A 24068-nucleotide genomic window follows, 5' to 3' on the forward strand; every position below is an offset into this window, starting at 1 on the left:
CAGCTGTGTAAACTGTTTTATCTAGCTCAGACTCCCAGAAGGTATTACAACATTTTTTCAAGATAAACAGTTTAGCAAATGGACCCCAGAAGCATTGCAAATGACAGACACAGCACAGGAGTTTCTAAGAGAAATATTGAAATGAATACATTTACTAGGTCTCAACCCACTTTTATCTTGTAGGTAGGTTTGGAGAATAATTTAGTAATATTTCTGGTCAGATAGATACACAATGGAAAGGTTCTTCCTATATACTTATTTTCCACTGAAGTTTAGCTTTTGTATTGAACAAATAAAGCAGTACTGCTAATAAAATGTAACAAGACAAGGATCTTACAATTGTAAAAACTAACATTAGCTTTTTTTAACCAAGTGATATCTTGGTAAAAATAATTTATGTGAAGCACAATCAAGTTCCTGTTCAAATAATGTATTGATACGTACAGTATGTACTGTATACATTAAAGATTTTCATAGATCCCCCATAAGCAATGTTCATGTTTTTCATTTACAGTATGTGTAAAAACACATGTGAAGAAAATTAGTTGTCTGCATGAGGTTTAAAACATGAACATCAATGGCCTTTCAGAAAACATTGTAATACTAATCTGCTCATTAAAAGAAAGGAATAGCTCTCCAAAACAGTTAAGTTCTCCATGACTGTACATTAAATCCCACATTGAGATTTATTTCCAACATTAAACCCCCCTTTCTGTCCAGATCTTTACCTAATAAAATATTTATCACAAACAACCTTGTGAAGACCAATGCTGGACTTTTTATAACTAGTTTTAAGGGCACTATTAGCTAGAATAGCATTTAGACGTACATTTGGTCTGAAAACAGTCTTCAAGAGAAATCCACTCCATTTCTCAGTCTCAAAAGAATAAACAGGCAATGCATTAACTGAAAGCATGAAGTGGAAATACATTTTGCAAGTGCCTTTTGTGGTGAGCTACTTGAATAAGGCAAGTGCATTCATGGGAAAAATATTGCAATGAACCAGGTTAGAGCTCTCTTCACTTCATTTAATGTTCCGTATATACTACAAAATACCTGAAACTCATAAGCTCACAAGTTAAAGACTAAGTCTTTATTTTCCCTGTGGGCAAACTGCTTTCTTCATAGTTAATTAATTAGATCAGTGATATGCCCACAGTTTACCAGCAGGGAAATTCTGGCCTAAACTGTAAAAGTGGATTGCTCATCTTCTCTCTTTCTTCTGTCTGTAGCACTTGTCAGTCCTGATTGTGAATTGCTTCACAACCAGCCAATCACTGTTAATTTCAGCAGTCATTCAGCATCAGCAGACAAAAATATGTCCTTAAGGAAACATATAAAATAAATGAGGAACCTTGCAACTTTTGGGATATAAAATGTTGTAATAAAATAGTCTATTATGAGCAAATGATGGTCATAAGACTTTGCCAATAAAAAAAAAGGTTACAGTTTCAAGCATTTTCCTTCTCTTAATATATTCAACTTAAGGCTTCTGCTTTGAATAGATAAGATGAACATATGTAGCTTATCCAGGCCAGTATAAGCAATGTGTATTTAAATATCTTTTTTTTGTCCCAAAGTAAAGTCAGGATTGCTTTTCCCAGGTCAAACTCCAAGTCATATTTATGAAGCGGGTGTTTTCTGTCCTCATGTATACGTAGGTGGGCTGAGCAGTTGAGACATTATTGTTTAGGTTCAGTCTCAGTGCTTACAATGAGTCAGATGGAGCCAGTCGTGAATACAGAAATGGAGATAAGACAAGTGGCCTTACACTGCAAATCTTTTGAAGATTTTATAGCTGCATTTCTCATAAGTGGCTTGCAAGCCACCAGCAGTAAGATTAAAATAATGTGTGGGTTCAGCACCTTGGACAGTGCAAAACAGGGAAAACAGAATGGAATCATTTTTTTTTTCATTTGTCCATTTTACTGTAATCAAAACCTCATGAACAAAAAGTATTTGCACATAGAATAACCAGGATATATGTGTCAAGAAGAGCTGAAGTTAAAAAAAAGGCCACGCGTTCAACTGCTTATGGTGGACTTCATGAAAAGTCACTGAAGGACTAATCCTAATTTGCTGCCCATTCTGCTTACATTACATTGAACTTAACCAGTAGCTGTTACTGCATCTCTCCTCTCCTTGCCATGGGTTTTGTGCCCACAGACAATAACAACAAAAATATCCTTTCATCTCACTTTGCAGACAGGCGTGAAAAGGGTCTAGAATGAGATTCATTGCACTTTCTGTGGCAAAGTGTTAGTCACGACTTTATTTTTGCAGTATGTGTAAAGCATCTTAGTTTTAGATCTGTTTTTTAATTGAAAAATATCTGAATTATCCCACTTAATCATTTTCATGACCAAATGAAATATAAATATAGAGAACCATAACAGTGACAAATGTTTATTTCCATTGCCCAGGCATCCATACATTTTCCAAAGCCTTGTATAATTTTACCCACAAGAAAATCCAATGCAATGTCTTTCACATATCCAGTGTATTGCTGAATAAGGAAAATCTGAGTACAGGAAAGGAATGTTCATGGGTGTTTTCTCCTAGAAAGATTGAGCTACAAAAATCCTGCTGGGACTATTTCACTCTATAATTGTTCCCACAGTGAAAATATTATGGTGATATCTGGTCATAATGTGGAAAATATTATTTTTTATTTGATCAATATTTCCATATTTACCCTCAAAGCATACTCACAGAGCTATATTAAAGGCCTCTTGTACTGGAAGATCTGTTTTCAAAGTGTAAAGCAAGATGAGTATATCATAATTGATTTATTTTGTTGAGTGGTGAGAAATCCTTCCTTTGGAAGTTAAATTAGGTTAGGGCCATCTGAGGAAAGAGAAAAAAAAGAGAAGCAGGTGGACAAAATCTTCAACTGGACTCGGCAAACAAGATGCATACAATAAATAAAAAAGTGCTGTCTGATATGCTGCATTTGCACAGTGAGACATCTTACAGTTAAAAGGGCAAGCAATTACTCAAAGCTAAGGACACAAATACCAAAAGAAATGCAGCTTGGCTTCACCCACATTGACTCTTCTGAAGCAGGTTTTAATGAGGAAAAATACTTATAAATAATGTTCACTGCACCCTTCAGAGCAACTCTTTAGCTGGAGAGGAAACTGATAGTAACTTTTTAAAAAAAACATTGATTAATCTAATACATATGAAGCAAAATGCCTTACTGAGATGTACTTTATACTGTACATCCTTACAAAGAATTCTACTTCTCTTGTTACAAAGGTACTGGAAGAATTTAATGGCACAATGTGATTATTTTGCATGTGATTGTTGAATTTGAATTATACACTGTATGTAACTTTCTTGAAAAAAACTTGGCAGAGCATAACCCTTAAAGATGATAATGCTGTATACTAATCATGTTACCCAAACAGCACATGCACAATAATAAATGTGACTGATTAACGACTTTGCATAAAAGCATAATGAAAATTACATTGAATTGAATACAAGATTATTCACACATGAAGAAAGCCGTTTTTTTAAAAAAAACTTCAATCTTAGCAAAAAAAGAAAAAGCTACTTAAATTCACATGCTACACACTCTTCACTTTTCACTGTAATAAAGGGAAAAGCTAGTGCTGTGCTTCCAGACCACTATTCAATTATCTGAGTCTGTGCATTGCAATGGATTTCTGTAGTCATATCCAGTTCAAAATGGCTCAGAGCAGTTTCTTGTAAACACAGAAAATTTGAAGACTTAATGAACAACCAGCTCATCTGGATATATCACTGCACACCTCAGGCTGCATAGCAAAGTTGCTTAATGCACAATAAACTATCAATAGAGTCTCTACGGGTGTCATGGTGGCACAGTGGTTAGCATTGCTGGTGCTCAATGCTGAGATTGTGGGTTCAATTCTGTGTGAAGTTTATATGTTCTCCCATGTTAATGTGTGTTTTGTCCCAAAGTCCAAAGAAATACCCGTAAGTTAACTGGCTTCTGGGAAAATTGGCCCTGGTGTGACAGTGTGCATGTCTGTATCCTATAGCCTGTTGCTTGCTGAGATAGATTCCAGCACCCCTGTGTCCCTGTATTTGATAAATCAGTTGGAAAATAGATGGATGGTTTATGTATTTTCAGCATACAGCATAAGGGATTCCACACACAGTACATGTGGACTACAACAGCTGACATGAACATAGAGTAAAATAGTGGGATCTATGATAACAGGGTAGATTTCACTTTTCAATAAACCTTAATGCAGAAACCAGCTCTAACTTTGTGTCGGTGGCATTGTATTCCTTCACCAGACGTAAGGTTGATTGATGTCACAGTCTCAAGACGTTCATTTTTTAACTTTTAATTGTTTCCTTCGCATTTAAGAAGAACGGCAGGACGCAGTTAAGGCAAACAAAGTCCATCTCAAACCATTTCATGACCTCCAATCCTGTTCACATTTGAAGCCAGTTTATCAGATGCAAATGCCCCCCTGGTCTGTCACCACACATGCACAGGGCAGTTTTATGAGAAAAAAAGGGGAAATGTAGACAGTTTTTCTGCTTCATGTTTGAGGTTAGCAAACAGTAGGTTAGAAAACACAGTTAAGCAAATTACATGAAAATTTCAAATTCTCATTTCATAACCCTGATTTTTATGTTGCATCTATATATAAGACATTATATTCATTTTGGATTTTGTTTTATCCTACACAAAGAAAATACTACAGCCTGATACATTGATGCACTTAAGAGTGGTTTGCTTTCACTGGATATCGACCCAGGTGATTTCTTTATATATATTTGATGAGTCTAAAACAGTATATACAGTAATATTGAATCTTAAATTCTAAGGACTACGAAGGGGTGACAAAGGTTATCAAAAAATCTCAAAAAGTGTGCTGAATTTCATTTCATGAATATATACGGTATATCTATAACTTTAGATTACACCCTACGAGAATCCATTTTGGGAAACTTAAACTGATATTTTTTTTTGGTTCTCCATTATGTTATTTCAGATATTTTGACAGTAATTAGCTCTGGATTATGTACTGGACAGCAAATGTGCTATGGAAATACTCACTGTATCACAAGCAGCTGTATTCCAAGGATGTCTTGTTTCCACCACATCGGCTCTGAGCCATGGGGTCACGTAGGTACTGAGCACAGGTCATCATGAGACAGCTTGCTTGATAAAGTGGTGCCTTGGTGCTAGTTAGACATACTTTCAAATACTAACACATGGAGAACTGACACTAGTTATATGAAGTATAATTAAATCCTAAATGATAACACGTTCTGATAATACACGTACACAAATTAAGTCAGATATGCTAACTCTAAAAAAGGGTTTTCCATTAAAATATTGAGTTGTCTGCAGCACTGAGGCAAATGTCTGGTGGACTCTGTGTCACTTGGCAAATGAGGTATCTCTGTATCTGTATCCATTTTTCTGACAAAACGTTAACAATATATAGGCCTTTACTGACATCTAGTGGAGAGATATTAGCAGTAAATTGTGCACAGAAGTCTCCCAGAGTCCTGCGTTTAATGAGGTCACCGAGATTTATAGCGCTGGTAATAAAAGACTCGATCCTCTGCCCTTTTGTTTTAAGCAATATGCTATTTTTCCAGCAATGTGAAACATTAGGCAAACTGCTGTTGTCAGAAATTGGCAGTAACTCAGAACCGAACTGTCACCATCTAAAAGAGGAGGTGTAATGTCTACAAGGTTGGAATAAATGGTACTACAAACTCCATTCCCTCTAATAATAATAATAATAATAATAATAATAATAATAATAATTGCTTACACTTATATAGCGCTTTTTCTGGACACTCCACTCAAAGCGCTTTACAGGTAATGGGGACTCCCCTCCACCACCACCAATGTAGATGTTTTTTAAAAAATGTAAAAAATAAAAATGATGTATCATCTACTATTGTGTTAGAATTAGAAGAAATAAGATGGAACACAAGAATGGCATGGAGGGGTAATGGTGAGCATTGCTGTCTTGCAGCACTGGGGTGCTGAGTTCAGTTCCAGATTCAATTTCAATTCCAGGGTACTACCTGTGTGGAGTTTGTATCGTCTTGCTGTGTTTGTGTGGGTTTCCTCTCACAGTCCAAAGACATACTAGTACATTAGTTGTTTTCTAGGGAAACTGGCCCTGGTATGAGTGTGTGATCTACTGTACAATAGACTGGTGTCCCCTGTGTATCCTCCCTTGCACTTGTTTGCAGGGTTAGGCTCTGGCCCCCCTCTGACCCTGAATTGGATGAAGCAGCTGGAAAATTGATGGATTGAAGACAAAGCACTATACCTTTTGAGTGGAGATTATTTACATTCAGAAGATACTGACAAGAACCAATAATGTGGGTGTAATTAAGAAAGACCATTTATGGATATGCTTGATCATTTGGATTGAGGGATGACGTCTATGTAGAACATCTACGTCTACATAGATGAGGAATTCGGAAACACTATTTTAAACTGAAGAGTTGCTAGGGATGGTGGAGAGGTCTCAGAGTGACAAGCACTGGGAGCTAATGACACAAAGGCCCAGAGCACTCATGATTTGCATGAATTGTTGTGGTTCTTCTCCTGAGGTTTTGTGATGACCTTCAGTTTAATCACCAATGTATTTCGTCAAACAACTGAATTTCAAACTTTTTATTGTGATCTTGCCAACATTTATTTTTCAAAAGCATTGTGTTTACAAAAGAGTTCTTTACAAACATTCTCCTTAAAAGTTGAAATATGATGGAGTGGCTCTCATAATGTTGCGAGTCTAAATACTCCTCTGAACATACATGAAAATGAAGAGAACAATTTTTATAATGGACTTATAAAGTAAATTCACACCGTTTTAGAAATAATCACACAGGCTAAACATAACTCCACATAAAACATCAGAAATGATATATTTCAAGTATCACAAAAGGAGATGCCCCCCCTTTTTTGAAGTAGCGAATCACTTTTAAATGCTGACTGAAATAACAAGGACCTCCACTTGAAATATACAGGAAAAGCAATGTTTCGGTGGATTAAAAAACAGCACAGCCTTTAAGAAGGAATATACAGTATGCTCAGACATTACACTTTTGCATGAACCAAAAAATCGGCACAATGCATTAAAATTACTTTTCATAGCTTTAAAAATATAAACGAATAAAAATTATACGGCTGATAAAAAGAAACATTATGTTTATGAAAGAATCTGCACATTTATGTACTGTAAATGACTGTATAAACGAAATAAATCAAAATGAAGAGGTAAAAATAAAGGTTTCAGTAATAGCTACTGTATGCTCTTTAACATTTCAGGGCTTGTCTAACCGAATTAGCCTAAACCCAATAACAGAAGCAACATCTTTAAAACTCCACTCTTCCATGAAAATGTTTAGAAAAAGAAAAACATGCAGGCATTTATGCTGATGTATTCTGCAGTCTCTCTGTATTCTTTAAAAAGCCTTTTATTTAACCGTGACTGCATGTCATTGTAATTAATTGCAGTTCAATTAAGTACAATGCTTGTTAAAAGATTTGTTTCACACAATTTGGGACAAAAAGAGAAAGAAATGTCAACATTATATAAACATGTCAGCATTATAGAAACAATTCTTTCACAACAACATACATAATTCAACATCACTACATTAAAAAAACTTTTGTCTATGCCTTAAAAAATAAAAATATCAAGTAATAAGTAGTTCCCTCAATCAAGAAAGTTCACAATTGTTGAAAATAACAATTAACAAGGTGTTTGCTTACAGGTAAGCTATCAAGCTTTACAATATATTCAATTTTTTACCTTTTTTTTTACCTTTAAGGTTTTGTCAACGCAAATTACAAACCAGGAAACTTGATGGTTTATTATATATAGTTTTATTAAATAATGAGTTTCTAATTTGCGGGTAGAACCTATTTTTAAAAGGAATCTGTGCACTGGTTTGTTTCTAGGGATAAAATACTATAGTTTGAATCTCTTAATACAGTTGATTTCTTGGGAAAATTATGATCAATATAATTGTTTAGAAACATGGGTTTTATAAGACTCCATTAATACCATCTTGCATTCCAATTTAGTCACCAAATTTCAGTATTGAATTTTGTGACATACAAAACCAATACAATACAGATGTCAAGTGATTTGAATTGGAAAGGGCCTTGAAATGAAACAGCAGAATAAAATCCTCATCTTCAACACAAAATGTCTTGTGAAACACTGTCTCATTATAAAAGTTTACACGAAACAAAAATATGTATTTTCTGAAATGTATTGCCTGCAACAATTGTAAATAAAATTCACACTTAATAAATCTAGGTACATGTAAATTAAGAATACAGTGATCCTACAGTTCTTTTATTCATTAACAATAACATATTCAAACCAGTTAATAAGCCTGCTCTTTCTCCTCCTTCTCCGGAACAGTGTAACACATTCATGCAATTCTTTCACAATAGGATACACAATATTAGTAACCACTCGCTGACCTCACCTCCTGCAGTCATGGCAACTCTACCTTCTCCTACTTGCGCTGACATGAGTTTCTCTCATTTTACAGATATTGATATTGCTTATGCGTAGCTCAAATGACCCCCAGCTACCTGGGTTATGGACCCTGTTCCTGTGCCCCACACAGATCTAGCTTCTCTGCTCTTTGTCCATTTGGTGCACACCTCATCAATGAGTATCTGAAATCTAGTCTGTTACCTGCAGGTGTAGAATCTGCTGTTATCACCCTGAAGTACTTGAGTAGTATCCTTCCAATCTTCCTTTTTTCACAAATCTGAATCAGGCAGTAACAGCCTAATTCAATTTTGTTCTGCGTTTGATGAATTCTTTCAATCTTCACTGCCAGAGATTGGACACAAACATAGTACTGAAACAGCCCTTGCTTGAGGCAGTTAATGATGGCTTTTGATTCTGGGTCACTTAATAGTTTTCTCCTTTTATACTTAAGTGCAGCTTTTGACAATGTACAATCACAGTGTCCTTCTGAAGAATACAGAATATTAGTTAGGTATCACTGGCACTTCATTTGGCTCCTGTTTGGCTAATAGGGGGCAGTTTGAAAGTTTTGGCTGTTTTCTAATGTTGTTATTCAGGGTGTTCCCTGTTTTGGGATCAGGGTTTTGTTTTGGGATCTTTATAAGTATTTGCATTTTGCCACCTGGTTAGATTAATCACCAAATGAGATAACACTGCAGTAGTTCCTGCATTTTACAGGAGTCACTCTGGCATTAAGGTATGGATATGACAGAACTTTCTTAAGCTAATCTGTAACAAGACTGAGGTTATACTGATATGTTCCAGCAGTAACATCACAAATTTACTGGGATATTTACTGGGATATCTTTCAGGCACTAAATGGTCTGCATCTTGTCCAGAATTCCTCAGCTCATATGTTAACTAAAACTGTGCTATCACTGTATAACTTCAATCTTGTGTAAATTGCACTGGCTCCATGTTAAATGTAGAAGCTCCTGCTCATGAACGCCCCAGTGACTAAATGGTATAGCTTCAGGGCTGATGGTCTTATCTTAGGGGTTATTGCAAGTGTCCAACACTTAATCTGAGATCTGCTGATATCACTCTACCAAAGAGCTAACTGTATAGGCTCCACAAGTGGGCAACAGAGCCTTCTTGTGTACAGCACTCCTCATGTGGAGCTCACTGACCAAAACCACTGGAATTTCTGGCACTGTCCACTGCTGAAACCTACCTTGAATACCTATCTTTTCACTAAAGCTCAAAATGTCTAATTAAGTCTTACTCCTATTTTTATTAGGTCAATTTCCTGTGCTTTTGTTGTCTTTCACCTTTTCTATATATTACACATGGACTACGCATATCCTTTTGCACAGATCTTTGAGTTGAACAGTGCTTATAAATGAAAAATTATTGTAAAACGTAAGCAAAGCAATGTGCTATTTGTATTCTAGGTAAGAGAATTGAATTACTTTCCATATATAGCATCTTTGCCTTTAAGTTTTAAAGTGTAATATAAAATTGTGCCTATGATGAGGTCTAAGGTTCTGTAGATTTTATTTAAATTACTGTCTAGGAGGATTAGACTGGCTTCACTGTGTGACCCCCAAAATTCCTTAACATTCCTGCTGGGCATGTTATAAGACTCTTTGCACCACCTGCTGTGTAGCACAGAAGAAACTGCACAGATATACAGTATAAGAATCTGGCACGTTTTTTTCAGTGATGCAGAGATGAATAACTGCTGTGTTTTTTTTTTAAAGAGATGTGACATCTACAGATTTACTATGCAGACATCTCTCCTTAAAGCTCAAGAGTGTCACATCCTGGTAAAAGCCTACAGAAGCTGAGCCTTGGTTTTCAAACAGTCAGTTCAAACTGCATGGAAATGAACACTGAGGCTCTCCTGTTCATCTGAATTGTGCGCATGTGTCACGGGTTGTACAATACACCTCCATTTATCAGGGTTCCAATTTTTGGTTTAAATAACTTCCAAATCTTGTTATAGTGTTGTTTCTCAAGGTCAGGAAAATGACGGCAAGAACTATAGCCTTTGAAGTCTTCAATGGAAGGTTTGTATGGGTTGATAAAGTATAACCTTTAAGGACCTTGATAATAACGTAATAAGCTGCCTCAGAACAGTTAGACTACAGTATGTAATAAATAAAACACTGGTAACAAAAGTAACCTTTTCAGTCAAGTCAGATAAATTAGGACAAGTATTATAAAACTAAACCAAAAGGGCTGAATTAGGCGGGGCTGCACGCAACTTCAGAATATTACAATAGGCCTACCTTTAAAAAACAATAGCACCTCCTAGTGTCCCCACAACCTCCCTTCCACACAGACTCACATAAATTACAACAAAACAAGAGTGCATTGCATCAGACATTCATCAGCTACTATCAAGACTAGCAGCCAATTGGGTCTGTTTATAGGTGCATGTGTGTACACTGTGTAATGGGTGTACATGCATAAGTGCCTGTTTAAATAACTCCAACTCTCTTCCTTCGTCCCTTACAGCTCGTCGTGCTCCTGTTTAAACAGCCACCCAGGGTGACGCTGCACGTGCTCTGCTGCTAGGAGAACAAGGCGCATAAACTCCTGAACATCGAAGAAGTAATTAGTAAATTTCGGATGTTCCCCCAGTGTAGGATGGTGACCCTGTATAAAAGAGTAAAAAAACACTTTAATCACCTGACACTGCCCTTTTCTTGAATACATAATTTTGGTATTTAATCATGGCCAGGTACCGTATAAATCTGTGATTTGCAGAAGCTGAAAGTGCAATTGAAAATTGTTTTATCTTTTTACAACTAGTAAAAAAAATAATTCAAAGGGAATATGTAAGCAAGTCACAGTATGATATGACAATAAAACAAACATAAGTAAGCATTGCATTTTTTAAGGGAATAAGATCCATATGCTGTGTGCCATCAGTTGTGATCCTGCTGTGTTTTAAGAGAAATATGACATAATTATTTTCTTACTTTGTCTTGAGGAATAACTTTGTCCATCTTCTCCCAAGTGATATAATGAATTCCACGCAGTCTGGCCAGGTCTCGATAGCAGCTTTTATCCTGACAGTTATAACTACAATGTACAGAACACATGTCATTTTCCACTATGTGATTTCAATTACAATAGTCTTTACTCTTCTGTTCTCAGTAAATTGTCTTTAATTATGCAGAATTCTACAGCTGCTTACAAAATGCTGGCACGCATCAGATGCTGAAAAAAAAGTCTGTTTGTTAAGAAGTATGGACAAAAACCTAGATGTTTACAAAAATCATAGAGAAGAACAAAAGAGCAAATAGGAAAATAGAAGATATCTGGTTTTATTGCGTGAAAAGAGCATGTCTTACGTACAGTTCGAAAACAACAGCCCAGTCTGGGAGGAACAGCAAGTGCGTAAGGCCAGCTCCATGGATGCCAATAAAAATATCCGAGTTGTGAGTGATTTTAACCTGATCCAAGAAAGGGATCTCCCTGCAGGTTGTAAAACAAAAGCACTTGAGTTATTGTTGCAGAATGTTTGCAGAAAAGGCATAGACCCTCTGCAAGGCCACAAGACAGAATCAGCTTGGCTAAAATCAATAACATTTGGGGGCCTCCTGAGAGGCTCAACCAATAAAGGCATGTGCGAGAGTATAGGCTGAGCTCTACGACAGCAGGTTCGAGCGTGAGTCATGTCACTGGCCGACGGTGAACAGAATTCACCAAGTGGCATCAATATCACTTAACGCTGCTGCGGATAGGTTGTAAGTTGATAGGCTCTTTCAACTCTAAATGAGACAACACCTCCTGTGGCCTCCTGGAAGCCTACAGGCATTTGGAGCTGCCAGTGAAGGATGAGCCTGTCCTCCAATAGGCACTGAACCTCTGGTACAGGGTGGCACTACTCACAATTTATTAGAAGTCGCAGGAGAACCAGAGCCTATCCCAGAAAGCAACAGGCCCAGGGCGGGCTACATCCTGGATGGGACACCAGTGCATCACCATACATAGACATAGACACACACTTCTACCAGGGCCCATTTTCCCAAAAGCCAATTATCCCACCAGTTAACTCACTAGAGCAGGAAACCCAGGTGAACATGAGAAGAACATTCAAACTCTATGCAGATAGCACCCCAGTTCCAGTACTGACCCAAGAGCCCCAGAGCTGCAAGGCAGCAGGTTAACCACTGTGCCACTGCGCTACCCTCATTGGGTAGATATGACTAAGATAACTGTCAATTCTAAATAAATAAAAAAATGTCTTTAAGTGCATATTTGAAAAGATTTTGAAGACAGGACTTTAAACTTTAAAGTTTTTAATGTAGTTTTGCAGCAAAATGACATTACTTACCTATATTTGTAATCTACTAGTTTAATCTCAAATAAAGATATGGTCTTCAGTGCACTTATCAGCTGAAACACAAAGGGACACAATCGGTGAGTGTAATCGATAAAACTAAAAGCACTTTAATTTTGAAAAGTTTTGACATTGTTTACATTAGTGCTTTAAATCTTTAGTCATTCCTGTTTAACTGACAGACACTAAATCTTAATTTTCTAAAAACAAATGTATAACAATGAAGAAAAGACAAGGCAAACCTCTACAATACTACCAAAACCTTTACTACATCAAACCTAAGGACAAAATCACCAAATCCTAAACAGGCGTTGAACAAAAAAGAACTGTTTTTAATCTCTCTTTTCTCTTTTTCTTTTGAAAATTAGAAATGCATTTTAAAATAATATAGTAAATGCTGCACTCCTTTTTTTCAATTGAATACTAAAAAGGTTTATAAATGAGAGGAAGCCACTTAGCCTATCTATCTAGCCTATCTTAAAAATCACCCCTGGGATTTTTAATGACCACAGAGAGTCAGGACCTCAGTGTTACATCTCATCCAAAGGACAGCGCCTGTTTACAGTATAGTGTCCCCATCACTATACTGGGGCATTAGGACCCACATGGACCACAGGGTGAGCGCCCCCTGCTGGCCCCACTAACACCTCTTCCAGCAGCAACCTTAGTTTTTCCCAGGAGGTTTCCCATCCAGGTACTGACCAGGCTCACACCTGCTTAGCTTCAGTGGGTTGCCAGTTGTGAGTTGCAGGGTGATATGATTACTGATTTTATCCATACACTCTGCTTGAATTTACAGGATATATAGCATAAGCACCTAATTATTTTTCAGATGTTGTTCTTTCAAACTCAGTATTTCCCATCATATAGTTAGAGTTCATATTTCTATATACCCTCAAATGCATGCATGTACCACTTTAATGTACTGTATTTTCTTTTAAGAAAAGTGCACTACTCACCTCATGCTGATTTAAAATTTTACGGTACTCTGTGCTGCGTACTAAAAGGGTGACACGAATTTTCCTTTCCTGAAACCAAAGTAAGGCAAGTAAAACATTATTCAACCCACAGAGCCACAAAAATCCCAACCTGCTCGAGCAGGGCTCAGTCTCGCTAGTTATGCAACAGTGCCCTCTAGTGCATGTTCTGTGGAAGAACACTTTGATGCGGTAATGTGTCCCTCATGGACGAATATTTTGGCTGTTAAAGAACCTTTCAGATCCATTAATTCATCCACTTTTAGCATCCTCTTTATCCTCAGAACACAGTAATAAGCTGGAACATAAGACTAGACCCATCAGTTCATGGTACAGTACAGGAGAAATGCGTTAGCATTCTGAAGATGTCAATTAACCTTGTCAGCGTGTCTTTGGATTTTTCAGATTTTTTATGATAACTGTGTTGCTGGATGCAATGAATTATCCGGCACAGTCAGATGGATTTATTTAGCCCACCAGAATGATTTAAAGGAAAGATAACTGTTCATCTGCTGTCTGAAAGTGAATGGCAATCTGGTGGAAAATAAGGCTTCAGAATTAACGAATGCCTTCTGTAGAAACTGTTAAGCAATCTTTAAGTATAATGCACTCAGACTGAAACATTCAGAAATGTAAGCCTTAACAAGCAAACATTACACTTTTCTAAGAAAGGTCTATCTCACTCCACACAGAAGATAATTTTCTCCACAATATAACTGCACATGAGAATTGTAAATACCAAAAATAATCAAATTAGGGTGATAAAAAGTGACCATGGTTTTAATGCAATATTGAAAGGGAGCTCAGTGCCAGGAGTTTGCAAAACAATCTGCAGTAAAGAGATTGTAAATGCAGGGTAATTTCTAAGTAACAGGTGTTGACAATTTTACAGGGAACTGTGAATATGCAGGCAGGTTTTTTCTGAAATATTTTTCCCCCATAAAGGCCAAACCTAATTAGGTGCTATAAAATTGTGCATTAGCCGTAAAAAAAATCACAACCTCTCCTTTTCAATCTCTGGCTGTAACCTTACCTTGGACTCTTCCTGGGTGATATGCAGCCTGTGTAGAACATGCTGGGAAAAAGCCCTGAAAAGCCCTGTGCTGTAGCAATCAGAGACCTGCAGTTCAAACAAAGATGTCAAATGTCAACCCAGCACAACAACAATCAATGCAGTAGTTTAGCACATGAAAGTTATGTGAACAACAGGGTCAGACAACATCATGACCTGGAGCTTCTATAGATAGCCTCGACCAAACAAGTTACAAATACTACCATGTGGATTTTGAGCTACACAAAGACCTATTCAAGCAATCAAAGTTTGTTTTATGTAGAACCTTTCAAGGCCAACTACTTGAAGTGTCATACTTAAACAAGCTAAAACTAGAAAACAGATCATATAAATGAGGACATTTCACTGTTAACTGAATTCTAACATATAGGCAAGACTATAATGGTAGTTTTATAGAAAAGCAACAATATTACTGTAGTTGCTTTCCAAATAAATACAAATTATATTGTAATACAGTGGGGTGAAAAGAAAAAGGCAATGTGTAGCACCCATCACTCAAGTGTCCAGAAAAGTGCTGTAAGTATAAATAAGTGTAATAATTATTTATTTGTTATACCAACCAGAGGTGTACTGTACATGTTGCAATCTTGAAAACACAACAGAGACGGGTAAGTAACATGAGAAAGCAAAACTCCCAGTATTTACTGTTCCCTACTAATAAACACCATACCAGTTAGAGCAGCTGAGAATTTGATAAAACAAACAACATGATCAGTCCTTCATTCCAATGACCCCAGTGAAAAAGTAAATTAGAACTGACAGGCAAGTAACACGTTTTGAGTAATACAGTTGTGCAGTGTACATACTACCATGAACTCCTTAGAGGTTCACAGATATTTGGTTATTCCTGAAGTAAGAGATACTTACTAAAGGGGTGTTGTAAAATAGACCATATCTCATCCGAGGGAGCAGAGCAAAAACTGCATCCCTGACACAAACCTGTTGAAAATGTGAGATAAAATATATATTAACATTTTTAAGTTACAACAATACAAGAAATGGCAGGGAATTAAATAAAAAAAAATGCCCCTTACCCTTTTAGAGTCAAACATTTTAAGATGTATGATTTCATAATCAGTAAAGGCTTTCCACATGTCACTGAATAAATCACCATATCCATATGAACTCTGCAGGAAAAGACAAGAAGTTGAAAAGACCTTAATTACAAGGGACCATCTCCCTGTATATTGTGCTAGTAATTTCCCAATAGTGAACACAGCTGCTAACAAGAAAACATGAGCATTTTGCTACCTATAATGTACCCTCTCCCTCTCAAAATATATCACCTAAGAAAACTATGTTTATAGTTGTAAAATTGAAATAAAAGTGAATAAAAGTTTCATTTATGTTAAGTGACTTGTTGAGCAGACAGACACAAAGAAGAGCAGGGATACATTTTCAATAAAATAAATAATAACGGTACATTCTATCTGGCAAAGTAAAACAGAAGTAGCTTTTTTCTTTTTAACATTTCATATTTTCCTTTTATCATAGAGGTCTGAGAAACCTTTAAAATAAAACATCACAGTTTAAAACCAGCTTTATGAGGTTAGATGTTATACGGTATATCAGTTTACTTTTCAGGAACAGCATATTGACAGAAATGTAATCACAATTACTCTGTTCTTGTTCTAAGCAAGAGTAGTTTTTATTTTAATTTCTTTCGGAAATAAAAAATCTGCTTGTACAAGCATCAATCTTGCTAGCCCCATTAAAAGCACCAAAAATATGAATAGGAGGAAGAAGACAGAGGTACTGTTACAAAGGTATTGTTATTGATTGCCACTCTAATGTAAAGAGTGCCTTGTGGAAGAACTACAAGCTTCCTTGATGTAAAAGCTGCCCATTGTAAACTGATCAGCTCTGCATTTTCACACACATTGTTTCCCAGATGAAAGGAACTTCCATTTCCCTTCTCTGCCTCCTTCCTATGTCTTAAAAACAAAAGAGGGAGAGAAACAATTCACAGGATACGGTTTCTTGTGAGATAAAATGGCAAAGCTCTTAGCTTCATATTTGTTTCAGAAAACCTTTTTTTATTTTTATATAATACATTTAGTAACGTATTGTAGCTCGTGTTGCACTGTGTACTACAAAATCCGCATAGATCTGAGAAAAGAAAGTCAGGAAAGAAAAAGAGGAATGTGGAAAGATTCTTGCATTTGTTTTCCAGTCTTACTCTAGAAATTTGGCTTTCCAGAGCAGCTCCTAATTCTGACACAACAGCCAGTTTACAGCTTGCTTGCTTGCACCACACATCAGAGAACAATAGAACTGGCCTGCGAAAAAATATATCAAATATAATAAATGCCAGCCCAGAGACTTACCTACTATGCTAAAAAGCAAATAGTTAAAAGTATCAATTTTCTTTCCTCCTCATCAAAAAGACATAACAAAACTGCATCATATGTAATAGTAATATGTTTTATTTTAAATGTCTATAGATGTTTTTGCTAATTGTTATTTCTTTGGCAACACTTTAATTAATCAGTCATGCCAATAATGTGCTTTGAATTTGAATTACTCTGCTTCCTTAAGAACAAGGACAACAATTATTAATTGAAATAATCATCAGCTAGCTTTTCCATCCGCCTCTTCATCAGGCCCTCACATCATCATTAGAAGAACTCAGCCACCAGTAATTGCGCTGGATTTTTTAAGCTTGAGATCCACACACACAAAGAGGGTTTTCATGTCAACATTGCAATGACTGCCAGGCAAAGCTCGGGTCTTGTTATTCAGGGCTCAGAGATTAAATGCTCACCGTATCCCACATGACAATGTTCACATCTTTACTGAAGGAATTGTTGATGTGCTGGGATATGTAGAGGTTGACAAAATCGCAGAAGTGATGATACATGTTGACCCCTATGAAGACGCAAAACGTTTTAAAGTTAAAACCATGCCATTATTCCTAAAATTACAGGATACTAGAATGAAGCACATCATTCTATAGACCTGAGTAGATAATACAAAATAACACTTTTCAGTACCTGAGTAAAGGTACAAAAGTGAAGTCCATACCAGAGCCATTGCCTGTACTGTTAAATGGACTAGAGAGCATGTGATTACCCCCCTACATTGGTAGAACATTAAATAAATAATTCCTTACATTTATATAGTGTTTTTCTCGACACTTTACAGGTAGTTGGAACTCCTCTCCACCACCACCAATGTGTAGCCCTCACCTGGATGATGCAACAGCAGCCAAAAGTGCGCCAATATACTCACCATACATACACCATACACCATACTCATATGTACATCAGCTATCAGTGGAGTGGAGAACAGAGTAATGTAGGAGTTATGCCACAGCAATGCTGGAGAAACTGGGGTACATCACTCAAGGCATAATAGCAGTGTCTGCAGCAGGGACTCAAACCCACAACCCACCAGTCATGAGTCCAGAGTCCACTACACTAAGCCACACCTCACTTCCTGAGCAAATATGAAAATATCACAGGTGTTTGTTTATATATAAATCACCTTTTAAGCCTTTGTTTTTCACTACATGGTGCTTTTTCTTCTCAAAAATTACAAATGAATGAAAGCGAAACAGAAATGCTTACCAGCATCTAGTTTCATGAAGATGGTAGGTTTTTCAATGATAAGATCACACTTGCCATCATTTATCGGGTGAAAGTTCAGTTGTGTATAACTCTGCAATTCTGCAAACCTAAGACAAATGGAATAATGTACTATTTCATTTGAGATCAATTTAAAAATTCTACATATCTTTGTAAATAAGGGTCCAAAATTCTAAATAATCATAATCCAAGTGATTCTCATTACCTAAACACAAAAAAACTTCCAAAATAAACATGGAATTTTACCAAGAAATAAAACACAGATTAGGAGGTTTGAGCAAATTCAGAAACTCACCATGACTGCAAAGGGCTCTTATGTTGGCCTTCAGATAATAAGTCTTCCTTATTCAGGTTACAGTGTCCACCTACCTCACCCTCCTGGAAAAAATCTTCTTTATATCTGAAAAGTGTACCAAAAAATATGAACATACAGAAATTAACCAGCGCTACATAATAAAAAGCTAGATTCAACACTCATACAGTACCATCTTCTAGCAGGATCTCTTTTTATCTTTCAAAAAGCCACTATTTCTTGACTTGAGGGTCATAGATGCAAGATAGTAACTGCCTATTACAACTGCAGATATACTTTTCTAAGAATTTCTGAATCTAAAAATCCTATGAACAGTAAGTGTCCCAAACGATTGTTTCGGAAAAAACTACAAGCAGTTCTAAATACGGTGTATTTAATTTCCATATCTGAGCCACAGTAGTTCATCAGACCAGAGCTTATTTAGGTTTCTGTAGCAACAACACCAGGGTCAGTAGCAGGAACTTGAACCCACAACCCACAAGTTACGAAACCAAAGATTTACCCACTTAGCTAAGCTGCCCCCCTCACCACCCCTGCCAAATACAATACACTGTGTACTTTTACTATTTTAAATTCTACCACAAAATGAAATAAAAGGTGGTACTTAAATTGATTTATACTTGTCAATGACACAGATTGCTACTTGAGACTCTTTATTCCTCTTTCCAAGTGCTAACTAAGAAGTTTAGGTTTAAGATAGAAGACTTCCAGTACTTTGGTCTGCAAATGCAGATATATACCTAAAACATCTTTCTGGATTTTTTTTCTTGTCATAACTCACTATATCCATACAGAAGGGGGAAACCAACCTCTCTGGGCCCCTTCTGGGGTTCCTGAAATCCAGGTACAGATTGGTAGCTCTGCAGTACCTTGTAAAGCTAGTGCAAACCAGAGAAGAGTCCCCCTGGAAGAAGAAATTCAAATATAACATTGCACTACCCAAAATACTTCTCAATTTCAAGCCCTTCGTCATGCCATCAAGCCAATTTCCAAAACACTGGGGTACAGTACAAAAACACTTCTGCTGTGTTGTTGCTCAACTTTTGCTGTTGGAAGTACGGTCACTCTCCGATAGCCCTCCATCATACTTCTTTTTGATCTTCACATTCCCAAGCATTGACAATTTCAGTGATTTTGATGTTAATCTAATCTGCTTTAATACTGTACTTTGTTGTCTAATTTCTCAGGAATTTGTTTTGAAGAGACTTACACGAAGAGACTTACAAAAACACACAAACACTACACATAAGCATTACATTAAAAAATACAACATTACATAAAAGACATAAATTACTAGAACCTGTAGGTTCATCCCATCCCACATCACCCTAGGCCCCTATAATTGCACAATACCTCTTCACATAACCACTGCCCTTGCCCATAAATCAACATTCTTTTAGCAAAAAGTAGAATGAGAAACCTTACCGGTTTGATAGGCTTACACAAGCTTTTCATTTCATCCAATCGTTCTCGCACATATCCAAAATCTGCTTGTTTCCAAAACAAGTCCTGAGCTGCTTGAATAGAGTTTGCCCTGTTAAAAAAATGGTAGTGTGAGGTCGCGAGATAAGAGACTGTTTTTTGATACTCTCCTGAGACTGGACATCAGAAACACAAGTTTCAGTTCTTGTTTGGTTAAGCTCAATACAGAGAGCTTCATGCACATTAAAAGGACCCATAGTTTTAACAATACTGTATATACCACACAAAATGGAAAGGAATTAAAATGGTAACAAATGGTGACCTTCAGCTTAAATCTGCAACTTTAATTCAATGGCGGCTTACAACATACCATCCTGAATCAATACTGGAGCACACTGGATAGCTGAACCTGTGCTGTGGCAAGCAGTTCTGTTCATATCCCCAGCAAGATTGAGTGTTCTTGAGGAATTCCTGTTAGCCGAACAGAAGGCTTTTTGAATGCAGAAAACATTTTCCACAAAAAAACTGAGCAAATGGAAGACATGGACCTGCCTTGATTCCCTCAAGGAAAGATTCTTAACAACATGTGGATCATAGTTAAATATAACATGCATGCTGGGCAATCCTTATTGCATGCAATTTATAGTTAAGTTAAGTAGATAGATAAGACTTTGTAAATAAAATTGTAAATAATTGTAAATAAATCTCAGTTTAGCAGCAATTTTCAGAAGCAAACAGGAATGTGCAAATGGTCTATCCATTTTATATTTCAGAAAGAATGCAGAAAACACAGCCATGCCAAATGTACATGTTCCCAAATAATTAAATAAAAGCCCTGCCTTTAAAACAAAGTTCAGTTCTTTTACATTGTCCCATAGTAATGAGGTATGTTTTACTTTAATCAAAATCCAACTTCCACACAAAATTTCTGTTTTTTCAAAACCAACTCAATCTTTTTTTTATATACAGTATATATACAGTAGTGGTATTTTTTTCAGTTATCTGCTCTCTTCCCATTCCAGAGGTTCCATTTAGGTCTGGTTTAAGGGTCATATTCTTTCATATTTACATAAAACTACTTCTGAAACATTCTGAGAAACTCCTACAGCCAGCTTGTGTGAAGTAGGAAAGAAGACTTGACATCCAAATAGAAAATAATAGATAATAGGAATGTATTTTGCTAAACATCTAATTAACGTCAGTAGTAGATCATAAAATATCCAATTAGCAGTATTTTATGTTTAATTTTCATGACAAAACTGCACTCAACTGTCAGTGATATGGAATAAAGTATAAGAATTGGACGATTTTAATTAAGATATGAATTGATATGTTATTTAATGTTTCTTTTCGGCAATTTATTATTTTCTATTTCTGACAAATCTTATTTTCCAAAACAGTGCAGCAAATACTAAAACATCTCATACAAAGAATGAGGGCTTGTAAACTAAAAACAAGATCAGAGGTATTATTATGCTGTACCATGTTTTCTGAAGAAGAAAAGAAGAAGAAATGCCATCTCACACAAGTAAAAGGTAATTATTTTCTTTTACCTTTAATGATGTGAACATCAGTTTGTTGCTTTACAGAACTAAATATTGAAATCTGCGTTAAGGTACAGTGACTACACAAAGCTAAATACATTCAGTTCTGAAAACGAAAAGAAGAAATTCTTACCTGAAATGGACAAAGAGGATCCTCTTTGCAAACTTTGGCGATCTTCTTATTACTGTATAAAAAATAGGGGATATGCTCTTCTGGTAGAGAGAAGCTATAGTTTAGTAACGGTTTGTAGAGTCTCGCTTCCGTGTTAAAGCGGTTGTCCTCTGTGTCAACCACAGTACAACCAAAGACCGCACCAAGCGCTACCAGCAACAGCATAGTCAGTTAACAGAGATCTCATGGGGAAGTTGCACTGCAATGCAATTCACGGGAAGCTACTTCTGCAGAGACAAAAAGGATGAAGTTTGAAATGGGTACAGAGTTCAATCAGGGTTATCAGGGTTACACAAAAAAACTGAAAATATATGCAGTTTAAAAAACGAACACCACAAAACAACTACTTGAAGAGCCCACTGAGCTATACAAACCCAAATGCTGGAAAACGATTTTCCCACTCTGATATTCATCGTAGATGTGTTACACGATATTCAGTGCCTTAATTAATGGGAAACAAAAGATCAAACCTATATAGATTTTATATATGGTATTATATTATTTTCTATTTAGATATAATTCACCAGCAGTGAGACAGTCATTTCCTTATATTAATATACTCTGACGTATTGGTAATACTTCGCTACTGTTATTCGCTAAAAATGATGCTTAACACGTCTTTTCTACCAAAGAAGTCCCATTGATTCCATGCTTTTCACCTCTGCGATGAAAAACAAAACTTCGTTCAAAATAAATCAAAACTCGTTCGTTTAGATTATTTAGCAGGTCCCTGGAGGAGTGAATAAGTGACTCAAATTAAAACTGGTATCCTGTTTAGCAGAGATAGACACATGGGCAGCAAAAACGTCCTCCCTTTACAATGAAAAAAAAAAACACAATTTCCGGAACATCTACTGGTATTCGCCGTAGAGCAGAGTATTTCAGAATTTTTTCCCTTTGTTTTCAAAGTTACCTATAAATGCAATTATACATTCAGAAGTACTAGATTTGGCACTGCCCTCTTTATCAGCTGTTTCAAGCATACACAAAAGAAAAGCTATAAGCTTACGGAGTAAACTTTCCGCAGTGATTAGCAAATTGATATATTTTACTTCTGTGACCAATTGTTAAAACAGCTGTCAAATACCACAGATACCAGACAGACCCAGATGATGTATTCTGAAATTATGAGGACGTTTATTAAATGTTATTCCTGAAAGAATTAAAGAATAATACTTTTTTTACATATAATAAAACTTAAGTTAGATACACTAGATTAATTCTATTTAACAATGAATGATATGGATGTTTTGAAATGTGTTTAATGCGGTAGGTAATCTAATCCTGGCCAGTGCATTCTTTAGCTAAGAATGAGTTTAATGCGTCGGTAAAAACCGCCCCACTAACTGGCTGCGCACAGAGGCAGCTTTGACTGTCTAGCCATGCTACAATATTACAAGGTTACTTACATTCGCAAGGTGGCAGATACATTCAGGCTGATATCGTGCGGCGCCTGTGTATTTCATCCTTCCCTCACCATGCAGTTACTTGGTGTAACTGTAAGAGCAAGTCGCCATAACCGGAAACCAGGCGCCGGTATATTAGTTAGCAGATGGCGCTGTGGAGACCAGCTATGCATCTCATTGAGGGTCTTACAGTTAAGACAAAGCGTACACTAGACATAATTAAAAAGCATAGTCGTGTACACTGACACGTTGTAATCAGGGTAATTGTTAACACAGTGACTGAAAACAATTACAATAAAGCTTTACTGTATAACATATTCTATATATTCGTATATTTAATATAGTGCACAATATACCAGGCCAAAACACAAAATGTTGCCATTAATTTCATTAATGATATTTAAGACGGAAACTTTTTTATTTGCAGTACTTTTAAAACTTAAAATGTAGGGAATCAACATTTAATTTACAAATATAGATAGGAAATAATTCAGACATACAATCCAATATTGCATGTCTTTCTTCTGTATCTGATGCTGGTACAATTGTGGTATTTAAGTTTGTATGGTGGAAATGTATTCCTTCTGAAAGACTTCTTTATTTTACTTTTGTCTGTCTGGTGAAGTGGATTAACTATGCACATTTTGAAAACTTTAGAAAATACGATTACATTTATAAATACATCTCATGTGTTAAGTATTTTTGAGCCTTCCATATAAATACCATACCGTTTTGAAGGAC

At 36.3% G+C, this 24068-nt stretch overlaps 1 protein-coding gene across 1 annotated transcript; it reads right to left on the reverse strand.

Moving 5' to 3' along the window:
- Window positions 1–8400: 8400 nt before the first annotated feature.
- eogt (EGF domain-specific O-linked N-acetylglucosamine (GlcNAc) transferase) lies at window positions 8401–23482 on the reverse strand. The gene is made up of 16 exons (XM_088636286.1): window positions 23331–23482; window positions 21883–22148; window positions 20576–20676; window positions 20209–20317; window positions 19593–19687; window positions 18766–18870; window positions 18453–18559; window positions 17648–17751; window positions 15918–16010; window positions 15751–15822; window positions 14845–14931; window positions 13794–13862; window positions 12829–12890; window positions 11847–11966; window positions 11468–11570; window positions 8401–11141 (listed from the first exon to the last, which is right to left on the reverse strand). The coding sequence occupies exons 2-16, from the start codon at window positions 22084–22086 to the stop codon at window positions 10995–10997; spliced, it is 1578 nt and encodes a 525-aa protein (XP_088492412.1). The 5' UTR covers window positions 22087–22148; window positions 23331–23482; the 3' UTR covers window positions 8401–10994.
- Between the last annotated feature and the right edge of the window lie 586 nt (window positions 23483–24068).

The sequence above is a fragment of the Lepisosteus platostomus genome, chromosome 6, assembly GCF_059453375.1.
Source record: "Lepisosteus platostomus isolate fLepPlt1 chromosome 6, fLepPlt1.hap1, whole genome shotgun sequence".
Taxonomy (NCBI): Eukaryota; Metazoa; Chordata; class Actinopteri; order Semionotiformes; family Lepisosteidae; genus Lepisosteus; species Lepisosteus platostomus.

Excerpts from the sequence above, each read along its gene's own strand:
- eogt (XM_088636286.1), bottom strand. The coding sequence starts at position 22,086 with ATGCTGTTGCTGGTAGCGCTTGGTGCGGTCTTTGGTTGTACTGTGGTT. Across the intron at positions 20,318-20,575 it reads TCCAGTATTGATTCAGGATG|GGCAAACTCTATTCAAGCAG; the intron begins GTATGTTGTAAG and ends TTTTTTTAACAG. Across the intron at positions 11,142-11,467 it reads AAGTTATTCCTCAAGACAAA|GGTCACCATCCTACACTGGG; the intron begins GTAAGAAAATAA and ends TCTTTTATACAG.